At 32.8% G+C, this 26,431-nt stretch overlaps 1 protein-coding gene across 4 annotated transcripts in view; it reads left to right on the forward strand.

Annotated features, from left to right (window-relative positions):
• lrrc2 (leucine rich repeat containing 2) overlaps positions 1-25,302 on the forward strand; it is a 29,953-nt gene extending 4,651 nt beyond the window's left edge. For 2 of the 4 annotated variants that reach the window (XM_015336852.2, XM_015336843.2), the window contains 7 exons: positions 478-694; positions 1,271-1,427; positions 3,143-3,279; positions 8,141-8,286; positions 9,749-9,901; positions 18,066-18,202; positions 23,767-25,302. In XM_015336852.2, the coding sequence (XP_015192338.1) occupies positions 478-694; positions 1,271-1,427; positions 3,143-3,279; positions 8,141-8,286; positions 9,749-9,901; positions 18,066-18,202; positions 23,767-23,816 (997 nt within the window). In that variant the 3' untranslated portion in view covers positions 23,817-25,302. Of the gene's footprint in view, positions 1-477; positions 695-1,270; positions 1,428-3,142; positions 3,280-8,140; positions 8,287-9,748; positions 9,902-10,515; positions 10,544-18,065; positions 18,203-23,766 lie in introns of those variants that run through there. The other 2 variants (XM_015336858.2, XM_015336863.2) reach the window with 2 other exon arrangements.
• Positions 25,303-26,431: the final 1,129 nt, after the last annotated feature.

Consider the following 26,431-nt stretch of genomic DNA (forward strand, 5'->3'; position numbering starts at 1 on the left):
GCATTTTGGTTTTAAGTGTAAAGTGCATGACCTTAATTTTCATAACACCTGGTTCCAAATGAGGTTTGATATTTAAGGCCATATGGAAAGATAAATGTACGGTAAATCTTGGAATCCTTTGCAATAGTATCTGTTTCTGTTGTGGTTATAATGAGAATGTTGTCTTGCTTCTGAGGATGGCAAACAGCAATTACATTGCACAAGTTGTGAACAATGGTGAAAAATCTAACTGTTCCAGATACTGTACTTGTATGTTGTGTAAAATAATGCATATTATATTAAAATATGATTTCTTAACTTAAATAAATGTTACAAATCTATTTTTGAAAGGAGTGAATCCAGGAATTGCTCACAATTTAAGATAAATAAATAAATATATATATATATGAACAGTATATATGTTTTGTCCTCTTGAATTGATAAGAATGTTGGAGAACCCAGAACTCAGTAACCCATAGAAACAGTGTCTGTTCCCAGGTTGAATCAACAATGGCAATATCGACTTGAATGCAAGAAGAGAGCCCTTCAACTATCAGCTCAGAGAGGCATGGCAAATGAGTTTTCAGACTTTCAGCTCTATCAGGAACAAGAAAAAAAACCACTGTCATATGAGCGCATATCAGCAGACTCAGGAACTGAGAGTGATTTTGAGGAAAAACTACTTATTTTTGAGCTAAGTGGAGAATACTGGAAGGTATTTTCTTTTTTTATTTTAGATATGCTTTTGACAAATTTGAAATTTGTGAGCATACAGCATATGTTGCAGGAAAAGCAAAAAAAATATTTGGGTTGGGAAGGTGTTATTCTTGTTAAAATGTTATTAAGTAACTGTATTATTGTGGAGCTTAATTTTAGGAAAGCAGAGATGTTAAGAAGATATAATTGATTAAAGTTAATCTTCAATTAATTTTACTGTGACTAGAATGATTGTTTAATTATTGCTGTTTAATTTAAAATCTGTGGCATTTAGTAGGTGAAAGTTTATTTAATAAAATTCAGTTGCGAAATGAAGAATATCCTTGTATTTTATGTAAATGTAACCAAAGAATTTGTTTCACATTTATCAGACTATTTTTCATAATTTATGAAGGAAAGTAATAACTTATCATTGTGTACAGGATTTCTACCTACTATAGTTAAAACATACATAATCCTTGGAAATGTGCTATTATTAAAATAAATAAGCATTTTTGTGTATATTTCCTTTTCAGTACTTTAACATCTATGACTGTAACTAATTAACATGTTATTTATTATTTTAACAATTTAGGAGTTCCCTGAATCATTAATAGAAATGACTGACCTCCGAGTATGGCGAATAACAAGAACCAGCATACATGAAATTCCAGTGTATATCGAACATTTTCAAGATTTGAGAGTACTGGAACTGCCCAGAAATTGCATCACAGAACTCCCGGCTGAAATTGGTAATTGTGTGCTTGCTTTAATCTAAACTATAAATAAAATAACATTAAACTCAGTACTTTAGGTTTGTTCCTAATGAATGTGATAGAGGGGTGAAATACTGTATATAGAGAGTATTTAGTGTGATTTGCATAGCTGAGGTAATGGCAGCTTAACCGTGAGAAAAGGCAGCCCAAACACCCCTGTCTATTGTGAGGACTGAGCCAGGAAGTTGCTGCATGGATGCAGATGGGGTGGCGGGAGGGATGCAAGAGAGGTACGTAAACGAAGCCCTGGGTGCAAGACTTATATATATAGGTGAGAGGAAATGGGCAAGATTAGGATCTAACCTTCCTGACAAATTTCTGTTACAAACTTCATTAATCAAATGGAAAAAAAAGTAATATAATATGTAATGGTATATATTATATAGTAATATATACATACAAATCTCATATATAACTAAATGCTAACCTTATTATATAATGTTAAAAATATACATTTATATTACTACTACAGTCCAAGTTGTACACAAAAAAATATTATTCATAGTTATGAAGGTAGATACTCTGTTTTATTCTTGTCCATATTCCCCAAAAGCCAGGAACTGCTAACCACCATACCAGTTTAATTATGTGTGATCCAAATTCAAAACTTTCTACTTGGATACTGTCATAGTCAAATATATTAAAATGTATTTATTTTTATTAGTAATTTTTATATTACATTTTCACAAAACAGCCTCCAAGTAAGCGAGTATTTTACTGGCAAATATTTGAGAGTAAAACTGGCCTAATGAACTTCATCTCATTTATAACCATCCTCGTGTTCTTTGTCCTTTCAATACAATGCACATCATTCTCTTCTCTTTGGAGGGCTAATTGCTTGAAGGATTTTGCACAAAATCAAACCTTGTTTACTGAAAGGATTACCATAAAAAGCCTATTTCTCCTTCTGAATTTCAGCTGTCAACTTAAATTAGTTTGTTTTGACAACGCTCTCTTTTAGTAATTTTATATTTCACAAATTTCAACTCATCTTACAGGCATGGCCCCCATTGCTAATTTTCTCCTTCACTTGAGAATAGAAACCCAGAATGGCAGCTGTTGGCAGTGGCAGCTAATGAAGGAGCACTCTGAGACAGGAGGAAGCACAGTGGCCTTGCTACGTTTAACAACCAGAAAATAATGTGCTATATTTCATAAACAATCAGGCACATCCTGGTACTGAGCATTGAAAGGAAGCAATGAGATGTTCTTTATGTTATTTCTGTTCAATTTAATTATATCAGAGTTTGCTTTCATATTGTAAGAATCCTCGGTGGAACATTGAGGTTTAGCCTGACTTTACTTTAGATGAAGGCATTTAGGCAGTGATTTGATGTTAGAATGTCCATATACTGTAGAGTTATATTAGATAACAAGGGATTGTTTTAAAATGAAAGTTTCTTTGCTTTTCTTTGACAATAAAGGAGTATTATTTTTCCTAAGCCTTAGGTTTTACATAAAATAAAAAGTCTCAACTGTAAACTAATATTTAATAATTATCATATTGCAGTGCTATTTAGTTCTGAATCTTGCAAAAAAAAAGTGGCTAATGGCTTAGTGCTTAATGGATTTAAGAAAAAAAGGGTCTTTTTTGCTTTTACTTTCATGATGGTGTTCATTTTTTTTAAAAAGCTCTGACTTTAATACATTTTGATTTCCTTCCATAACTTTCATCTTTTTCTTTATAATAGGGAAACTCATTTACCTTAAGGAACTGAATCTGAGTTATAATAAGCTGTCTAGTATTCCTCCTGAACTTGGAGAATGTGAGAACTTGGAGAAACTTGAATTAATTGCAAACCTGAACCTTTGGGAACTGCCGTTTGAGGTAATATGCATTAGTATTTTTAATAACATTTTTCTAACCAGAGTAATGTTTACTATAGGGTTAATGATAAAGTTACTTTAGCATTTTTAGTGCTCTTGTTATCTCCTGCTTTTAATAAAAAGTCTTTCAAATGTTACAAAAGAGAAGAGTATTGCAATTAATAACAAATTGTGCATTTTAATACCACATTGTTTATTATTTATTATAATATAATCTATTATACATGGACATAATAAAAATGTTTGCAATTAAGCATAATAGATATGGTAATTTTGTATTTGATGTATTTTGTTTTCCAAAAAGGCATGTATGTTTAATATGGCTTAATTGTCACGTATTTCCTTATAATATAAATATATTTATTTTTCAAATCGATAGACTAATACTGCTTACTAAATAAAATACAGAAATATCCAATGTGAAAAATTACATTCTTTCTTCTACTCCCCAGGAAATATACAAAAAATCAGTAAAATGATTTTCTTTGTTAATGCTTTGACCTTTGTAGATAAACCATAATGGGTGCTGGATAAAAAAACATACAGAAAACATTCAAACATCCTTCAGTCATCAGAACTTACAGAAGCAATGAAAATAAGCAAACAGATGAAAATCACTAATTCTTGGTGTTTTTTTCATTTATAGAATCAAAGATTTGTAGTAAAAAAGTGAATTCCAATAATCTTGCAACATCATTAAGATTATTTATTAAATAGATTGTTACTTCTCCATCCTCAATAGATAAATACCATTCTTCATTTTTCATTTTGTTTCAATAGGGGGCAGTAGAAACCTTGTAGTGACTTTTAAAAAACAGAAGACAAATTCAGATGGCTAATTGTTTGAATCAGCTTTTCCTCTCAAACTATGCCTAAGTTTAGTTCGCAGTAAACCAGCTCAGACAGCTTTATACATTTTGTTAATTAGATGTGCAATAATATACATTAAAATGGAAAAATATAATAAAAAAATAAAAATTGAAAATATCCCATGCAATCATTTTACAGCTCTTTATCTATTCAAAGCAAGCTCCAAATATTCACAAAATATTAGTATTAGAGATGGCCTAGAGAATAGTTTCACCTAAAGTAATAATTTTATTTCTGTTTTGAAAGTATTCCATTGGTAAGCATGATAAATGATGACTGTGTACTAGAAACAAATGGCCTTGTTTATGACATAGTTTCATCAAAAGTACTTAAGTTGCCTTTAATTGCAGCAGTATTTCTAGAAAAGATACAATTTCTACTCCCTAGATGGAGCAATACTATGCAGTGACAGAGGAAGTATGTTTCTTATTCATTAAGTTCATTCATTGATGTCCAGTGTGATTAACATCTGGAATGAGCAGGCCATGATATATTTCCAATGCTATTCCAATGCTACTTTTTGTGACATGGTGTATTATTGTACTGCCAAAGGCTGTACCCTAAAGCTCATCATTACTGTCACTACTCTGAAATGCTCTAATATATGCTGGTAGTCACAGTGCCAAACATGAAACCTACCAAAACCATGTCTCCTACTTTACATGTTAAAAATTTTAATGATTGAAGTATTCACTCAACTGCCATCATACCAAGGATTTCCCATAGGAAACAAGCAAGGTGTAGATAGACCGCACCACTTATAAATAAGGATTTAGAAAAAATTACAAGTCAGAGATGGTAATTTGACCCATATAGGTTTTCTAGTAGCTATTTGGTTTTATTGAGCCATTTCTTAAAAGATGCTGAGGGTATCAGGTTTGAAGTTCTGCAAACTGGAGATTGTGATACCTTCATCCCTGCACTCTGGAGTTTGTTGGTGTTTTCACTGACAGCTGTTATAAGGTTGTCCTTGACAGCTCTTAAAACTATTTTTTCCATGATCAGCTTCAGATGTTTTTTTTGGTAGACTTGGTCTTGGCAGATTGGTCATTGTATCTGTGGTTTATTTCTTCTTCAGAGTATTCCAAACTCAAGATACTTAAGTTGATTTGGTATGCCCGGTTACTGTACTATGTTTATGATAGATTTTTCCTATTCTTTCAACTTCACAATTGCCTTCTTTTAAAAGTGTTTAAAAGTTCTTCAGTTTACATTTTCACTAAAACTAGTTTTCTATGCCTGTGGCATGTATGCCTTTGTAACCACCTGAGTGAAGTATAAATTAATTACATCACATTTTCAGCCGACTATTATAATCAGGTTTATGTGACCTTTGGCTTGCTGGTGGCTCTCCTGCTAAACTTCTGGTTCATGGAATTATCTATAAATTACAGATAGCTTGGGTGACACACAAGTGAGACCTCTGATGTCCTTCATGATGACTTTTAGGTCAGACATCCAATTTCTCTTCACTTCACTATTCACTGTGTCTGATCAATAACAATTTTTGATTTGCCTGATCTAGCTTCCGTTCTGAAAGAGTATTTCATTTCCATAGAGTATTCCCTACTGTATTCTGTCACCAGAGTCTAACAGCCATAGGTTTGATATAGAAGCTAATTACAATTAAACAGAAATACTTTAATCTACCATCCTCATGCTAATCTAATTTTTGGAGTACCATGAGCACTTGTTACATGACATGGGGAATAATCAATTACTTACAGTAGGAGGCCTTTACTACAATGTATGTTAATACTGTAATTTAACTAAGAAAGTACAGTAGCCTCATGTATGTTATTTCCCAGAGTAAATCTGGTTAGATTAAAAAAAGCACTATATATATAGATCTTGATTTTGTTTTTTTTTCCTTACAATTGTGTGTGTATACTTCACCTGTATTACACCTGTATTGTGATAAATATTATTAACAAATGGATTATACTACTTTTAGATCGTTCAAAATTAATATATGTAATAATTAATTACACATTTCAGTATAGTACACCATATAGTATTCTTGCAAAAAATCAAATAAAATGTGTGGCCAAGCCCATTGTAGGCAAATATGAATGTGTTTTTTTTTTGTTTACCACAAGAAAACTTGTGTTAAAAGGACAGATACTTTATTTCCATTGCATTTGCCTCTCAGAGTTCTGCACACATAAATGTTCATCATGTGCTTTTTAGGTATGTAGTAATCATGAATGAAGCCTTCAGTGACTCCTCAGTGAATGTAAACATATTCTTTTTTATGCTCTGGTTTTACTTGGAAGCTGATCAGATGGTGTTTAATCCCATAGCCATATTTACCTATCTTACACATAAAATCAATCTTTCTGGACAACATCTGTCTTTAGGGTACATTTTCAGTATTTATGGAATGAATGTGACAGGCCAAAGAAAAGCGCTCTCCCCCAAAATAAATCTCACTTCCTGCTTAGTTTAAGGAAACAAAGAGAGGTTTTGAAATGAACTCCAGATACAGTGACAGATAAGGCAAGTGTCTTCCCCTTCTGTACATACTGTATTCAGGCAACAGTTGCTGCCATTTTGCATGTTTCTCTGTCTTGTGTGGTGATAATGTTTCTTGTTATTGCCAAGGCCTACCTGAAAATAATTTTCATTTTAACACGCATAGAAAATACTATTGAGTGTCTCAAAAAAAAGATTGTGAAGCCAGCTTGAAAGCTTCAACTGGAAGCTTTTAAAGCTTGCTGAAAAAATATTTACTGCATGACCAAGTACCCTATTTTGTGCTCTTTTGTAATTGAGAGACTGATGTATGAAATTATGCAGCATTATTTTTTTCTCTAAAAATGTTTTCTGATGTAGAGCTTCCCTTCCATGTATGGATTAACTGTTAGTCTTGCAGTAAACTGTAAATCACATTTTAAAGGTTTCTATGAAATCCACCTGTGTGCTTTGAAATGTAATATTATATATTATATTCAAAGATAGCTTATGAATTTTAATATTCCATTTAATGTTTCACTGTACAGCAATTGTAATAAAGCAAGTGACTAGTTTTATAGTATAGTAAGCAAATTGCTGGCCCGTGGTTTTATTTCTGACGCCTTTGTTGTTGTTTCTCATACTGTTGTGGTTAATCGCTGTATTCACTAGTGAGGAAAAAAATTGTGTCACTAAATATAAAAGCTATCGTGGCTTATCAGTAAGTGTCAGCAAAAGGTAAAACTAAATGTGGCTAATATTTCCTCCCATAAATCATGATGTCCTTCCAGTCAGCTGAAGAATGAAACTGCTACTGGAAGCATCTGTCAATTAATCTCAGCTGCTGTTGCCACATGGTTAATGTGTTCCTTAAACGAATAACAAGAATGTTAAAAAAACATACTTAAAGGCATCTTTGAAGCAAAAATTTTTTCAGTAGATATTCATTGTTTTTGCAATTGAAATGCATTTAAGTTTACTGTTGTCTTATCTTTTTACAAAGTGCACCACTATTACAAATGTTAGTACATCATGTGAAATGTAATTTTATGTTTATATGTAAATTAAATCTAAATGGGAATAACTCTGATGTTGGGGTAATTTAATGTACTGTAAAGGTTCCAAACAACAGGTTTTGTATTTTTGTATTGTTGTTTTGTATTGTTTCAGATGTTATACATGCATCTGTCACAATTATTTTGACAGAATGTCCACATAAACATAAAAACCAATATCACTTGTAGGCTGTGCAACATTTATACATTTTTATTATAGTTACTCTTAGATTCCTGTTAATATTAAAGTATTTAAGAACGTTTCCTAAACCTAACTCACCAGAATGTGTGATTATTCTCTGTTAAGGGTAAATGGAATTACACAATAGAAATAATCTCTTGATCCTTCAAAATGAGCTTTTTACAAATTATATTAAGTCATTAATGTATTTCAGCCTTTGTCCCTCACTGTGAACATAAGCCTACCACAAGTTTAAATGTTATTAACAATGTAAATAATTATTCTTATTGATGACATTTCAGCTCAGTAATCTGAAAAAACTCATATACTTGGATTTATCGGCCAATAAATTTCACACCATACCTGTCTGTGTTCTCCGGATGTCAGGACTCCAGTGGTTTGATATCAGCAATAATCTGTTGAAAGAGCTACCAGAAGATATTGACAGGTAACTGAAGATTTAAGTGAAAAACAGTTATCTTGTTCTTTTATTCTGCTCACTTTAATTTCAGGAAATGACCAGATGAGTAAATGTTAAAGAACATTTACATTCTGGACTGAGAGGAAATTATATATTTCTAACAATGCTCAACTGAATGGCATTTATTATCATAAGTAATCTTACAAACTAATAGATACAACTCTGATAGATACATTCTATTTGGTTCGACCAAATCAGACAACAGCAGTTAAGGAGGGATGACACCGGCCAACCTCACTTTCACTTCAGTCACCTTTATAATCATTCCTGATGTCATTATCTAACTAATAAAACTATACATACCATACGTAAGCCTTTTTTCCCTTGCATTAGTATTTTACATTCATCCTATATCCCCCAGCTCCACCTTTATAGACACCTCTTGGTCAACTTCTCATTCTGCATGGAAGTGTATTTTGTCATATGGCCAGGGAGTAGGCCCTCAGCCAAGTGGGTTAAGCCAAACTAAGCACTCAGTAAACATTTTTAAAACATTTAAATTATTGGGAGTTAGTAAACCTTGTGAATCATATTTTGTTGCCTTTGTTGTCTATCTGTGTAGAATATGAATGTCTTTGTTTACATGGATTTCTACTGATTTTTGCTGTGGTTCCCTCCTATCCCTCAAAGATATGTTGCGGTTTGATTGACTATACTAAATAGCCCCTTTCTAATTTGGCATTCAATGGACTACTGCCCATGCAAGAGAGAGAGAGCAATCTTTTTGTCCTGCCCCGTGCTCTATGCTTCCAGGATAAGTGGCATATTGATGATAGGTTGCTGAATTTTGCCTCACGGTTCCTTAACAATGGTAGATGAAATAAAAACTAAATGTAATGTTGCTCCCTAAATGCTACATAATTGAGAATCAGTCTTTTCTGTTATATAAAATACCCAATATGGAACATATCTACTCTTACTACCCATTAAACTGTCATTTATGGAGAGAGAAATCGTTACACATGTTTCTTGCTGATGCTTTCCTGAATGAAAAGCTGTAAAAATAATGACTCCCCATGGGAAAAAAGTTCAGAAAGACAAAGGGTTAAGAGTAATATAAAAAGTGAATTATTTTCTTATGGCTAATGGACTGTAAGGTAATCATACAAATACACAATGCAATCAAGTAAACCACAGACCAATAATAACGATAACAGTATTCTCATCAAATACAATTAAATGCAAATATAGACAACATAAACTGCACACCACTTAACGTCAAAACCCTTCTCTTTGCATAAAGTATATGTCACAATTATCATTTAATTATTGAATGGCATTGTGTTAATATTGATAAAATGTGAATTCATTCAGTAAAGGTTTTGAATTTTACGTATTACTTTCAATAGTCTTTAATATTTAAAATAAAAAATGGGCTTTCCCACCTTAACCTTTAAATCTCACTGTGATTTTATTTTATTATCATTAGGTTGCAAGAATTAAATTCCTTTTTCCTCCAGAAGAACATAATGACGTACTTGCCCAATTCACTGTGTAATATATCAACACTCTCTATGATTGTTGTAAGTGGAGACCATCTGGTCAGCATGCCAACAGCCATCTGTTGCAGCCCCAAAATTAAGTAAGTATTACTTGGTTTTGTATTGTTTCTTTTCATAGAAATACTAGAATGAATTGTAATATTTCTAAAATACTAAAAGACCAACTGATCAATTCTGAAAGTTTTTTAATCCAGCACATCATTTGCTACAGTTTTGTAATTTCCTAACAAAATCCAGGACAACCCCAAAATGGCTTGAGTGGAAAAACATACTGTATCTTGACCCTTATGCATGCATATACATACAAAAATGGATAGAGTTTCTCAGCAAATTTAGCAAGGAATCAAAATGTGGAAAGGTTTGTTCTGGGAATCCCAAATGGACAGGGATCTTGTTGATACCAGATAATGTTCCTTCACTTTTTCTGAATATAAAAATTAGAGTGCTACTTCTGACGGCGTGTTCCAGTCTGTTAACATTTGCATGTACATCTACACACATAGTGACTAATGAAAACGTTTTTTGAAAAAGAAGGATAACTATATTATATTTCTATTAATAGAACAGTCAAACCTTTGATATTCAGTATGATTCTTCCTAATATTCTTTGTAAGAGGTAGGCTTTTGGAGCACAGGTGCTAATTTTATTCCTTACCTCTGTCTTCTTTTTCTCCTTTGTGGAAATATCGACCAGGATAAATCCCTAAAGGTTAGCCTTTAAAATGATATGATTGTAAGCTTTTTAAAATTGCACATGAAGCAATACTCTTTTCAATATGTTTGTATTTGTGATAATGTTAAATAAAAAAAAAACCTGTTTTCTGAAATCTATGTTTGATATTTGTTAAATGCAATTTAAATTTGACTTTTTGTACTCATTTACATTTATTCAATATTTAAGAAAAATAAGTGCTTCAGACAATGATCTGAAACACCAGGATTTAATTTTTTGGTCATGAAATTGGATAAATGGATTACTGAAAACAAAATCAGTTCAAATTAAAAAAGAAGGGTTATTTGAAAATTTAAAATTATACTTGAAAGCTATACACTTGACGTATGCTTTGAATAACTAATTGTTACTTTGAATGTCCCTAGGCATATTTTAATAACTTCATGAATAAAATATAATAAAATATACTCTTTTAATAAATCATTAGGCCATTTTTTAGATCTACGAAGCCATGAACAGGATGAAGGACAGTGTATGGGAAAGATAATTCAGTTACCAATTTGGCTGTCAAATTAACTCATTAGAAAAGATGAATCGTCACATATTCCTGTTTTTACAAGATTTGTTTTTAGATTCTAATGCCTTTCCCAGTCTCCACCATAACCTAAAACATGTTGTAGGGAAGTGGTTGTTTCTTCAGCCAGTAGACGTGCTAGATTGTCTCTGCTACTGTAGATAGTGTCTCTTTTGATAACTGTATTTTCTTTAGTGTCATTTTAAAAAAAGCTAAATTAAAAAGTTTCCACCCATAGGATAAGTTGTTTAAATATCTAAAAATATCCAAACACCATTCTCAATAATAAACTCTGAAAGTGATGCCATACAGTTCTTTGTTGGTTTTGGATTGCTAAACATAGACAATTTCAAAAGGAAACAGTCTGAAAAATATTTGCTAAATTAAAATTTCAGAGACAGAAGTGAGAGGTACCAGGAGGAATAAATTAGAAGAATGTATTTTTGTGTAGGTATGAGTGAGAGACAATGACAGTATTTAGCATAACACCTGCTAGGAGCATGTGGGTGTGGAGCCACATGTAAATTACAATGCAAAATGCAAATACAGCAATTCACTTTTCCCTATTACAATGGTTTTGTCATGTGTAACACGCAAACACCAACATGACAGCACACCACATGTTACCAAGAGTAATAGTGTCATATCAATATATCTTTCATTGTTCTGTTTGAATATAGATCAACTGAACCCATCTGCAAGATACATGCTGATCAAAAGCAATCATCCTCTCTCATGGGCCAAATTTAAATCACAATTTTCAACAACTCACCAATTGTAACTATAAACTCTGTAATTGTTGGTGACCTTCCGAACTGTCTGTTTCATATTACCTGATGTAAACACAATTTAAAAATCTAACTTGATAATTTGTAGGTGGTGGGTGGTTTTGATGTAGTCTGTACATCATAGTACATACTGTAGATGAAGGCTCTATTTACTGCATAAGATAAGATAAACTTTATTGTTCACTAGGGGAAAACATTTATGGACATTGCTTATGTACATCTGAATACATCACAAAACATTACACATAACCTCTATTGCACATGTATAACTCATTAAAAAAAGTAATGACATATTACACATACATAATTCGTTACAGCACAAATGGTTTATACTAAATAGTGACCCAATTGCATTTACCCTTACCATTTTTTTGGATTAGCTGCCTTAATAGATAAGGGAACAAATAAATATCTGTATCTATTTGATCTACTTTTAGGAATCCTAACATTTTCCAGAGAGAAGTTGATATTCAGAATTAACAATATGAAAAGGATCTGATACAATTCTTTCTGCCTGTCTAATCATGGATTGTTCAAACATTGCCTGCAAGGAGGAGTGCTGCTTCAATCCTATAACCTTCATTTTTGTTTGGACAAGATGGGTGATTTTGTGTCTTAATTGGACTGATAAAACACACTTTTATATCATATCTAGTAAGATACCAACATGGTAAAAGAAGAGCATTATTTTCCGTCCATCTCCAAACACTCTTACTGCTCAGAGTCTATGTATGCTGACATCTCATAATTTAAGCAATGGTTAGGGATTTTGAGTAGAGGGTAAAACCAAATTTGAGTATTGTCAAAGGTAATTCAAGGTATTGAATATAAGTTTAAAAACATTAAATAAAAGTAAATACAATGACCATATAGGCTCAACAAATAGCTCTTGTGGGCATGCTTGATGATTTTTTTCAGAAAGTCATTAAAATAACAGATAAGTTTTTCAATATTTTTATTTTCTGGTGATGACTGTAAATTTTGAAGTTGTGGGTTGACTGTATTCCTAATTACTTATAATTACTGAGTACTAAGTGTCAATAGTAGCTGTGTAATTAGGCTGCAAAGGAACAAGTAATAGATTTATTCCATGCTGAAAAGAGAAGAAAACACAATGTTTCGACCATGGAGCCTTCTTCAGATGTGAGAAAGACAGGGCAGTTAGCAAAGGTAAAGTAGCACAGGAAAACAAAAGCTGGGAGAAAGGAGGAGCGGGAGGTGGGAGCAGGGGACAGAAAGAGTGGCTAAGTATGTAGTGTGAAGACAGGATAGGTGAAGAGAGGCGTGAAATGAAACCTACAATGAATAGAGAGAATTTACTGTAGAAGAAAATTAGTCTGTTGTTGAGAGAAGGGGAAAGGTGTGATCCTAGCTGCAGGATAATTTTAGTTTCTGTAGTCTTTTTGATGTAGGAGTTAGGAAAACCATCTTTGACAACACAGACGGAGAGATTAGTGTGATCATGGCCATCAGAGGTAAAATATGAAACAATAGGCTTGGAGAAACCTTTAATCTTTACAGTACTAACATGGTCTCTGAAGTGGTCTCCAAGTCTCCTTCCTGTTTCCCCAATGTAGATGGCTGGGCATTTACTGCAAGACATATAGTCTGGAGGTACAAGATGTCATCTGAAAGATCCAGAATTGTCCTGAGGGGCCTTGAATAAGTTAGATATGTTAAATGTTAGGTGTTAGATATGTACTTACAGGTGATACAGCAAGCTCTGTTGCAAGGGAAAGTGCCTGGTGTGGATGGTTGCTGAGGGTCGTCAAGGGAGCTACAGTATGAACAAAAAGTATTAATAGTAAATAATATATGATATACGGTAATAACTAATAAGTACTAATAGTAAATAATATGTAATACGTTCCCTGTGAATCACTGCATATGGATGGTCACCAAGAGCTGGAAATAAACACCATTTCTTTATTTTTTCACATTTAAAATCAGGTTATGTTTGCCACATGATAGACAAAGTCAATTCTATATACTGTACATTAAGCTAAACTTAAAAGCCGTATCATCAGAAAATTTAACAATATACAGTAGTTGTTTGACTACTACTCGTACATTTATTTATATGAAGTGTGAATAGAATTGATGAGCTCACAAAAGCCCTGCGTGGCACCTGTACTGATAAATCATAGCTTTGACATATTGTTTTTTATTTGTTACAAATGAATTATATTATCTGATAATAATGGGATTAACGGACATCTGATTCAGCTTGCTAATCAAGGGGCTGCAGTGTATTAAATGCAGAGTTGTAATCAACAAACAGCAGTTGGGCATACATATTGGGATCTTGTAAGTGTTTAACAACATGACACATTATATCACTGGTGCCCCTTCTGTGTTTATATGCAAACTGATATTGATCCAATAGAGTGTTCACTCTACTAGAGCCTTAGTTCTTCTTGAGTTCATTCCACTTCTTTATAACTTCAGTGATTATACTAATGTCTTAAGTATCTTATGTAGTCTGAACTACCATTGTTCACTGGTCTTTAGCCATTGAGGGGTTCAAGGTACTCCTGAGAACATAAAAAAGGTTACAAATGCCAGATGATGAATTTTTCCTGTGGTAGTATCTTACTGATCCAGGAATACAAACCCTTTTCTGAAAAGGAAAATCTAGTGCAAAGTAAAACTCCAACATAAGATGTTAAAAACTACAGTTTAGATAATGTTACATTTTTAATCTCAAACTCTATCCTTCCAGTGTAGCTTCCTGTGTCATAAAAGATACCTTCCTATGGTACCAAGAGAGTTTTACTGACATGTTTAACAGATCCCACTGAGTCTATTCTTGACCCCCATTACTCTCTGAGTAAAGAATCTTCAAGGCTGTAAGACACCAGAATGAGGAATGTTATCACTGAAATCAAAAGATGACTTGTATTGCTTGGGAATTGTTTCATAGGTATAGGGCAAAATTATTAGAAACCAGCCCTGCATATCAATCAATCAAGACATCAGTCCTGTCACATACATTGGGTTTAGTGTGCTGTTCTTCATCTGGCATTAGTGTTCCCAACGTTTTACCTTATGGTGCTGAAAAAGCTAGTTTCAATGCAAAAATGCAAAGAGGAGTCTTATAACAATTATAGTTTATTTTATAGCTGAAATAATTAAAGTGTACTGAAATAGCTTTTACAGTATATATATATAGCATAATTTAATTATATTAGTTGGTGTTCAGTTTTTGATTTGTGAGTTTAAAATGACAGTTTGACATGTGCAATACATGGATGGAGCCTTTGTGCTTTCATTTGTACATTACTATGACAGACCTGCCAAGAGCCAAGGCAGTTCCAGTGATTTGAATGAAAGGAAATACTCACAAGGACAGTTACTCTCAGTTCTTACATTTAAAAATGATCTGAAACAAAGCCCACCTCCTTTCTCTCCACTTAAAATCACAGCAGTCTACCCTAACTACTACTAATTCAACCACTACAACCCCATGCAAGCCCTTCTTATATATTAAACAATCTAATTATACCCATGTGAGAATGTACCTTCCAGCCTTTAACCAGTAATATACAGTAATTAACACACACCAAGTGAAACTAACCGCAAATCTTGGAAACCCTAGAGGCAGGTTTGCTGCTACTCCAATCCCTTCATAAATCAGCCTACCACTCACTATTAGTCAGATAAAACATGTGCAGGAACTGTTCATGTGCAGAAAATGAAATTTATTTAAAAAGTTATATAATTACAGTGCCTTACCTACCACAGAGGGTTATATAAACATTTGTTTTTGCTGTTGCTTTGTAACAATTTCTTCTTTGTCTCTTGGGCAAAGTGGCCTTCAAGAAAGTCTGAAACTAAACACATTTTATTTTATATCTGTTAGTTGCGATACATGGCTTGGAGTGCAAATAAAGCATAGCAAAAAAACAAATAGCTGATAGTTGTAAAAAAGACTGATTACATTGACTGAGCATAAGATATACAGTTTACATTATATCAAAATTAAACATTTCTGTAAGCATTATAAATTATAGTTAGCTTCTATAACTATATAGAAGGGTTAAACTATGCATTTGTAGTTTTATTATTACAGGATACTAAACATTTTATATGTTTGGAGAGTCACTCTCTACACAATACAATTATCCACTTAACCTATATGAGGAAATATAAGAAGGAACAATTGAAGATGATGAAGATGATGATGATGATGATGATGATGATAATAATAATAATAATAATAATAATAATTGCTTACAATTATATAGCACTTTTCTGGACACTCCACTCAAAGTGCTTTACAGGTATTGGGGACTCCCCTCCACCACCACCAATGTGTAGCATCCACCTGGATGATGCGACGGGAGCCATAGTGCGCCAAAACGCTCACCGCACATCAGTTATCAGTGGGGAGGAGACCAGAATAATGGAGCCAATTCATAGATGGGGATTATTAGGAGGCCATGATTGGTAAGGGCCAATGGGAAATTTGTCCAGGACACCGGGGTCCAGATACAACCATAGCACAACATACATGTTTAAGAGATACAGTACAACAGTAAACAATTCACAACTGAATTCATATAAAGTAATAGGTGATCAATAACATCTATAGGTTCTTTATTTTCTGCCAATAAAACATTTCAAACTCCTAGCTTTGTATTAAATGTATATAGGTTAGTACTAACAGGAACACAGCAAACAGGAATGTTTTTTCCTGTCTTTCCAGGTCCCTCATTGAAGAGTATAAATGAAGTAAACAATTGCATATTGTTACAGCATTGCCCATGACTCTTCTTAACATTAACTTCAATTTAGCAATTCCGTGTAAAGTGAAAAAAGGTCTTCTTTTCAGTATGAGCTTAAATAAAACAAAGTTTTGAGCATTGAGTCCTGATATTCATAGATTTACTTTTGGTTGCATTACATTGTAAAATATGATTAAATGGAAGATCAAAGTGTTTTAGAAGTGTATTTGATGATTCTTACAGTTTGAAGGATAGAATACAACTTATATCGCCAATCTTACAATTATTATCAATCTTCTTTATTTTGTAAAAAAATTACTTATTTAGGGTTATTTAGGGTTGACAACTCATTTATTCTCATTTATGACATCTATACATTATTATATCAATTTACACTAAACAATACTTTAGCAAAGCCATAATAGTCCATTGCGTGTTCTCAATTACTGGGTGCAGGCACTCATGATGAAACATATTTTACAAAACTTGTCTTACCCTTTAGAAAATTATCAATTGCTGACCAGAAATCCTTCCACCAGAAAAGGTAATTGCTGTACTAGGATTACAAGACCATTACCAGTATGACTCCATGATAAAACCCTAGAAATGTCAAATCTTGTGTATCAGACAATAGCTAAAGCTCCTTGAGAATCATTTCTATAAGGATAAATATAGAAAGGATTTTTTCTAAGGTTTTGAATCCAACTTATTAGTTAAACATAATATAAAGGCCTTTTATTTGTGTAAATCTTTATTTTGTTTTCCATATTATAATCACAATGATGCTAGCTGTAATGTAATAGCATGATCACAACTTATACTAACTATTGCAACACATATAAGCAAAGTGCAATATTTAGCCAATGTGACAAAATTGGTCAACTTGATGATATGTTAATAATGAACAGATAGTATTAAATTTAATGTAATATACTGTATCTATACTTGCTTTTTTTAATTGACTAGTTTGTGGAGTATGATAGCATTAGATTATTTAACCACTCTGTTGTGCCCTGTGGTAAAGACTACTGAAATATAATGTGAGGTACAGTAAACTACTACATAAAGATGTAGAAGAGTACTTCATGGGCATATAATTTAACAGTAGTGCCTAGAAGCTCTTTGAGTGGAAATATTTCTTATGGACACATTAGCATTCACCTTATTTCAAATCATTTATGCTTCTCAGCACTTCTACACTCTTACTGGGTTGATTAGATGCATGTGCTTAAACTGTGTTCATCTTAATATTGCATTTTAAGTACTAATCATGACCTCATTGCCAAGTAAGTGATTCAGAGCATGGTGATTATCAAAAATCTTACATGAATATGAATGAGTATTTTCTGTGTTGCTAAATCTGTTTTATTACTGATACTTTTATAAAATATTAAAATGAAACACTATAAATAAAGGAACCTTTGGATCTCCTTTTACATAAAGTATTATTTTCTTTATCTGTTTATATTAAAATACTTTCAGATTCATCAGCCTGTTTGATAACCCTCTTCATTCTGTGGAAGGGAAGTTAGAAGATGAGTCTGAGGAAGAAGACAGAAGTCAGAAGGAGAAGGAGAAAGAGTTTATGCAGACATATGTTGAAACCCTTAAGAACAGAGGTAAAATATTTTAAAGAAGCAGAAAATTATAGGATTCATAGGCAACATTTAGAAACATGATCTATGAGAATATTGTATCTACCATTTTACATTTTATTTCATTTACAATGGAATTATACATGGAAGAATAAGTATTTGGTTTCTAAAAAATGAATTTACAAAATAAATTAAAAATAGACTACAACCATGTATTTGAGAGCATTCTTTGAAACCAGGCTACGCAGCTAGTTGACTAAGAATCTTATTGCTGTGTGGTCATCAGCTTTCTCTTAAAAACAGATTCATAGAGCATATGCATATATAGATATAACATATATATAGCATATATAACAGTAAAACTGTAATGTCCATAACTGACAGCACCCCTCACACACACCCTAACATCACAGTCATTTTTTATTATTGATTTTTGGAATTGTATGATCTGTTGAAATTAAGAATATTGATACACTATGGTAGTTATACTGATCCACATTGTGTTCTGTCCATGCTATGTAGTGTTAACAATATTTTGTCATCACTATTCCACTTTCTTTTCTGCTGTCACCCTCGTCAAGCTGCTATTTCTAATGATTTTGTGTATGTTTTCAGCATGGTCAAAATCTCTAGTCACATCCTAAGGGAGCAATATCTATTACAGCATGATTCTACTCATCTACTGTAACTCTGAACAAGATACTCTGAAGCAAGAATAAATGGAACAAGGCAGAGAATAATATTCAGTTCTGAGGTTCATTGTAGAGATCGTCTATGCTCCAAATCAATCAGTACTGCCAGTTAAGTCTTCAGCTGACATTTTCATGCCTCAAAACAGAAATCTACTCAAAGATTTATTAGATTTAATTAGAAACATAACTTTAAATAATTATTTTTAAAAGAATTAGGTAAATAATAATGCATTTTAAATTTAACAGAAGTTAAGACTTTGAAAATAATCATTTATAAGCTTGTTTAAATTTAAATGAACTGAGTTGGCTATGCACATCTATAAATAGGGCAACAAAATAATTCCATTAATTGCATATTAATTCCTACATCTATTACATCAAATATGAATACAATGGTTAGAACTAACCTAAAGGATTAGCACCTTTGAACAAGCAAAAAGGTAATCTACGCAAATAGAGTATATGATATGCTAAGTTTTGATTTTCAGAAAGTTTTTGATAAAATTCCCCTGAATAAATTAAGTAAAGTGTAATCAATTTACTGGAGATAAGCATTCAAAGTAATTGAGAAATTATTAATGGACAGAAAGCAAAGAATAGTTATACACAGGAGTGAATACTCAGAGTGATGTAATTAGTAGAGTATCACAGGAGATCTGTATTAGAACCTCTGCTTTTACAGTTCATTAAGTCAAAGATCAATAATCAAAATTCTGGTATCGATAGTAGATTAGTCAAATTTGCCAATGATTCCACCTAGGTGAAATATCAGGCACTATAGAGGCTGCAAAAACATAAAAAATATTCAGAGTGAATTTAGAACTGAGCTGGCAACTGGCAGATTGGTACAAATACAGTATATGGTAGCAAATTCTGGTAGCAAAAACAAATTCTTAAATGTAATTTTAAACCAACTTTAAAGAGTGTACAAAAAATACAAAGAAGAAATTCATTTTTTATTCATCTTGCAGGCTACAGTATGTGTAGGAAGCAATAAAAATTAATTTAGAGATATATAGTTAAAATTATAGAATTTAAATAAATGCAAGTTATATTAAAATTGTACTATGCTATAGTAAAACCGTATTTACAATATCATATACCCTTGTGTAGAGAAAGTTACAATTTGTAAATTAAATTGCTGCTCTGGAATTTAGAGATGAGTTTTGGGCTGAAATGAATGTCCACTACAGACAAACTAAACAAACCAAATCTTTTTAGTCTTTACCAGAGATGGCTTTTAGGAAACCTGATCCAATTATTCATTTTCTTAAAAGGAATTAATAGTCAATCCTATAGACTTTTTTCCAAACCAACAAGCACAAATGAAGGTATTAAAACCTGAGAACAGGACAAACTTCAATTTACTAAGGGTTGTAGGTTTATACCATATAACAAGCTACTGTATGAGATTCTCTTTGGATCTTCTAAGGTCAAGAGTAAATCTTCTTGACAAATTGCACACAGCAGATATTAGCATATTTTAAATCTTGGTTTGAAGTAGCAAAGACTTGATTGTTTTCTTACAACATGTTATTTTGTTTCAGCTGAGACTCTACCCTTTACCCTTTAACATTTACCTTTCACCATTCTTACTCTCTGGGAGTACCTTATGTCTCTTTTATTTGTCTTTTATAGTGTGAGAAATCACCTTCTCTAATTATTTGTGAAATGCACGTTGACATTTTTTTTGTTTGTGAAGTGACTACACACTGCCTTCAGTGGTCTGAGCCAAGCTCCAGATACCTCTGTTGCGTCAGCCATTTGTAGAATCTTGTAGCTTGTCTTATTTGTAGAAACATTTGGATGAGATCCTTAAATCACTTAATTAATCCAAATGGGCTAGGTGATCAAAATGACCTGCTTTTATCTGCATACTTTCTTGTGTTCTTAGGACTTTTTCTGGTGTCTGTAATGACAGAAAACTGGTGTGAAACAGTTTTAGAACCTTTGAAAACGTTTCAGATATAAAGTTTAATTCAGCCACTGTGATACTGTTTTGCAGATTAACCAAAATACACTTTTCAGAATGACTTTATTTTTGTCCCTCTGTTTGTTACTACCTTTGTTGAACTATAATGGAGACAATCCCAAACAAAATGTAATAAATCACCAGATGTGTGTTTTTTTTCAATAGTGACAAAATGCTGAGCTACCAATATTACCTTCCATAAAAGAAATTTAAAAAGAATTGAAACTTGAATCTAAAACCATTACTGTAATTACAATTACAGACTTAGAAATAAAAAATAAGGGAAATCTTCATTAGCCCAGCAGTAGTGTATATTGTTTGAGAAGATATAATATATTTTATGCACAATGACAATGATTAAAAGAATAACAAGGGACAGTGTATTAAGAATTAATTTTACTGCTAACAAACCTTTCACATGAACCATTAATTTCACATGAATCATTTCTGTAATTTCTGTTTATGTATCATATTATTCTATATAACTTTTATATTTTGGCTGTGTAATTACCTGATAATTTTGAAAGATCTTAGAAAAACTGGGTAATTTTAGGGAGATAAGGTCTTTGAGCCAATTGTTTACTATTTAGGATCTTTGTAAGGATCTTCATAATATTCAATGTGCTGAATCCCATAGGGACAGGAGAGCCCCCCCCCCCCACCCCTTACAGAGTTACGTCTGTCATGGTTATAAACTGCTCAGCATCTAAAGTTTAGTCCAAGGGTCCTCTTGGGATGAATTCCAGCCCTTCCTAATAAAAAAAAAATATTTTATGATAGTATGAAGGTCATCATCGGTAGCAGGGGTCACAAACTTTACAATGTTTCTCATAGAGTTATTTTTTCTCTTATACCTCCCCCTAAAAGCTGAAAGGCTATATATCAATTTTTAATAGGGAACTGACTTAACTTTGTATCAGGGCACACAAATGTGTCCAATTATCAATAACTAAGACCACATATTTAAATGTGTTTATTGATCATGCCAGTTTAGATTACTAACACACAATAATAACATAAACAGATTGTTTACAATTAAAAAATCTAAATACACATTATTCCATATGTATTAAAGTAAAGACATTAAATACGAAGCAGAAAAAATTGACATAGTAACATACTGTATCTCATAACATTAAATGTTGCATTATTTTTAATGATGTAAGCAAACACTTTGCAGCAAAGCATGAGGTAATTAAATTCAAAATAAAAAAATACTGTAAGTCTTTGCAGCACTATTGATATAGTCTATTAATATAGTATTAATATATTAATATTATATAATATAAATGTTGTATGTAATACATAAGTACTTTGGCAGCAAATCAGCAACAAAGCAATTAAATATAATAAATTACCAAGTATTGTCTTAAATTGTATGTTGCTTGCAATGCATTAGGTGTTCTGCAATGCATGCAATGCATTATGGGTTCTAACCAGACCTATAACCAAAATCTTGATTTTAGAATAGTAAGTGGGATAAGAAAATTAATATGGCCGATTTGGATCATTTCCCTTGCATATTTGTGATTCATTTCAAAGGAAAGTAAAGACAACCAATCCAGGTATTTAACCCCCGCTCACCACTGGCCTTGTGCTGTGTTATTGTTGCTTTTTATTGATAAGAGTTGCATTTTGCATATGAAGCAAGCTAATTTCATTGTCTGCAATAACCAGATACCGTGGCAGTTAACCAGAGATTGTGGCAGTCTGTGACTATTCCCTTGAATCCTGATCCCGCCAGCCCTGTTTTCTGAATCCACAATGGGACAATGGCAGTCCTGTGGGTCTGTTCAGTTCTCAACTTTCTGCGTCAACCTTTGTCTGCAAGTCCTCGGCTCTCTTCATCACCTCTCACCTTCACAAGTCTCAGTTATCTGCATCAGCCTTTTGCTTAGCTCTGTAGCCAGCCAACCTTTCCATCCCCTGCACTGTGCCTTACATACAGTAGGCATCCATTTTACCCTCATCTGGCCATGAGCTTTTCATCTCCAAGCCATGGCATAACACACTATTTATTAGCCTTTTCAATAATCTTTCACAAACTGAACTCAAACCCTCATCCTCTTCTTCTCTCTGCATTCCCTTTGCTTTCACCCCCCCCCTTCCTTTCTCCCCACTTCAGGTTCAACATCCAACCCACTACATATCCCATCATATCTTTGTTTTTGTTTTTCCCTTCCACAACCCTTCCTTCTGCTGTCCCCGTAAAAGCCACCCAGGTCACTGATGGTAACTCACCCTGTAGGTGTGAGCAGATGGCATATGTTTTTATTTTGTTTGGGCCTCTTTGTTTTTAGCCCTTAGCGCCCATGGCCTAGCATGATGAGAACAGGTTTTCTTCCTATCCAGTTCTCTCCATCCTCCTGATGGCATCCAAATGCGGTGCAGTGTTGGCCCTTGACTCTCCTTTATCATTGGTCTGCCGGAAGCGAGGCTCACATCATTGGTTTTTTAAAGCATACGTCACATATCTCCCAACTGATCCAGACAGCCTATAACTCGAATGTAATAAACACTTGCATTATGCTTTCTGTACTTGTGTTTTGTGAATCCTTCAGAGGTTTTGTCAGTGCTCTAGTTCTGCTAGTGTTATTACTTCCTTAGCAAGGCAAGCAGACATCAAAATATTAAGAAAGCTATTTATTTATATTTTTGACTTCTTTTGTTGTTTTAAGAATTTTATTAAACTATAAAATTATCATTTTCAAGCTGCTACACAGGGTCTCCTACATAGTTTGTTGGGTAAAAAATTAATATGTACAATTTTTACATTTAGTTCAGAGGTTCAAAATGCTAATTATTTAATATTTAACTTGATGGCACATATACTGTGCCTTAAAGTTTGTAAAGAGTAAGGAATCTGTATGCCATATTGATAAGGATAAAAATGCTAATACATGACTGTTTTAATTTTGTTTCAGAAACTGCTCCCAGTTACACTACCAAGGTTTCTCTGACCTGTCATTTGTAATGAGATTGAATAACTTCTGAAGACTGACGAAAGGGGGATCATTCTGGATAGAAGATGGTGGTGAAAATTGGGAATATTTATTTTAGAAGAAAGTACTGTCTTTCTAAGGTTATGAAGTTCTTATGAGAAAACAATATAAGAAAAATAAATTCACAATCAAACATTGCTGTTAGGATGACATTTAAAAGATTTTTAAATGTCTTTGGATTCATCGAGGTGGATGCTGCACATTGGTGGTGGTGGAGGGGAGTCCCCATTACCTGTTAAGCGCTTTGAGTGTAGTGTCCAGAAAAGCGATATATAAGTGTAAGCAATTATTAATTATTATTATTATTATTATTATTATTATTATTATTATTATTATTATTATTTAAGGCAAGTATCGGTAAAGAGTCTAGATATCTGAGCTTATTACTGGAGAAGATAAAAAAGGAAGTTTAACCTCTAGTTCATGGAATCAGATAATTTTCTTTATGATTTTTCTCCTGTTTGAAGATGCTATGCGACTTGGTTCGATGGCTGATGCAAATAAACTAGAATAAGGTTTGACTGGACTTGAGCTGATTAATTCATTTTGCACTTTAGAATTTATAGCATGTGGCAAATTGACAAAGGACAAACTTTTTTAACATTTGATTTATTTGATTATATTTGGATCATAATTATTTTTAAATGGTTAAGTTTGGAAAATTAGCTTGATCCTACAGTAATTCTATAACACTCATATTGAATGCATGAGGTCCCACAAACTTTTTTTTAATACAGGGTGAATAAAATTTTACAGCATGCTGTGCTTGTCTAAACAATGCCATAACTTTTCAGATTTACTATAATTTGTAAACTCTAGCATGTCAAATGAAGAACTTGCTTTCATTATAGTGTACAATACAGTACATTGCAGGAATTTATTCTGCAAACATTATGGAACAGGAGTGACAGCTCTCCGAACTCCCTATATATTTTTCTGTGAATCTCTTGTAAATCCATGTTATGTGGGTGTGTACAGCTCCTGCACCATCTTCACATAGATTAACTTGACTGTGAGCCGACACAAAATGGAAGGAAGAAGTCCTTATTTATTACTATAGAGTTGTGAAGCAAGTTCTTTAGACATACATAACTGCTGCAGAATTCAAAGTCTATATTGTTTACTATGGGCAATTCCATATTAAGTGAATTAATGATTTTGTAGTATTGACTGCTGTTTTAATATGACCAAACACTTGTTGTTGTGCATGGACAAACTTGGTAATGCAAGTGATTTCCAAGTATATTTTTTGAAAAATCTGGCTAAATAGAACTAATAGAGGAAAAACTACTCCAGCACTTTAAATGTTCCTTTTCATCTTTAAATGAGAAATAGTTTTTACCAAAAAATGCTACTGTGTATTGTGCTAAGTAATCACATTCTTTGCTTTTTTCATATATTCTGTAAATCTTTTGTATAAGAAAATGTTAACAATAAAGTTGTATTTGAAAACATGAACGAATCCTTGAATTAAAAATTAAATACAGAATTAAAAATTCTGGGTGGTGCAGTAATTAGCATTGTTGCCTTACAGCAGTCGGGCCCTGGGTTCAATTCCTGAGGTGCTATCTGTTTGGATTTCTATGTTGTATGTTCTCCCCATGTTCTTGTGGGATTTCTGGTGATGGGTGGAATTTAAAATATAGTTTAATATAAAATCCATGCATCCGTTTCCTAACCGCTTTATACAATATATGATCACAGGAGAGTCAGAGCCTCTTCTGGCAAGCATCAAGAGCAAGTCAGGATATACCCTCAGCACACTCATAAACATGAGTACATAAACATGACATAAACATGCACACACACACTCACACCAGGGCCAGGTTTCCCAGAAATGGAAGCCCATGAGAAAATGAGGGGAACATACAAACTTGAACAACCAAGGAATTGAACCAAGGGCCCCAACACTGGAAGGCAGCAATACTAACTGCTGTACCACCGTGCCTACCTCTTATCAAGTCATCTATTCATCATCCAGTTGTCCTTTTTGATCTGTAAATTAATATCCTCATACATACTTTTACAAAATGAATGTAAAGGTAAAATTATTTTTAATTTTCAGTTTCTTCTCATTCATTGACTTAAAAGCTTTAAAAAGTTTTATAAAAACTCAAAACATTTACAAAGCTTTAAAATAAACTTTATTTTAAGTAGGTAGGCTACTAATGTTAAGCAGTGGTAAGATGACTGTCAAAATGTAAACCAGAAGCACAGGAAGGTTGAGATGCTTAAATGCTGCAAACATGATTTCAAGATTAATTTTATTATAGGCACTTTTCTTTTCCAACATACGAGTTTTAAGGAAAAGGGAACAATTATATCATCCATCGATTTTCATTCCACTCGTCCGGGTGAGAACTGCTGTTAATAAAATCAGTTTTCATTTCTATGTTTACAAAGAAATTCCACTTATAAAAACTATGAACTACAGCAATGAATGTATTATGTAAGGTAACACAAGCTTTCTAGAAGATGGGATGAATACATGTAATTTAATGTGTGCAGAATAACACGGTATATAGTAAACAGAAATTAGTTTATTATTTTAACTATAGCATACAGATTACAAAATTGGAAGACACAT

This window comes from Lepisosteus oculatus, chromosome 3 (genome assembly GCF_040954835.1).
Source record: "Lepisosteus oculatus isolate fLepOcu1 chromosome 3, fLepOcu1.hap2, whole genome shotgun sequence".
Lineage (NCBI taxonomy): Eukaryota > Metazoa > Chordata > Actinopteri > Semionotiformes > Lepisosteidae > Lepisosteus > Lepisosteus oculatus.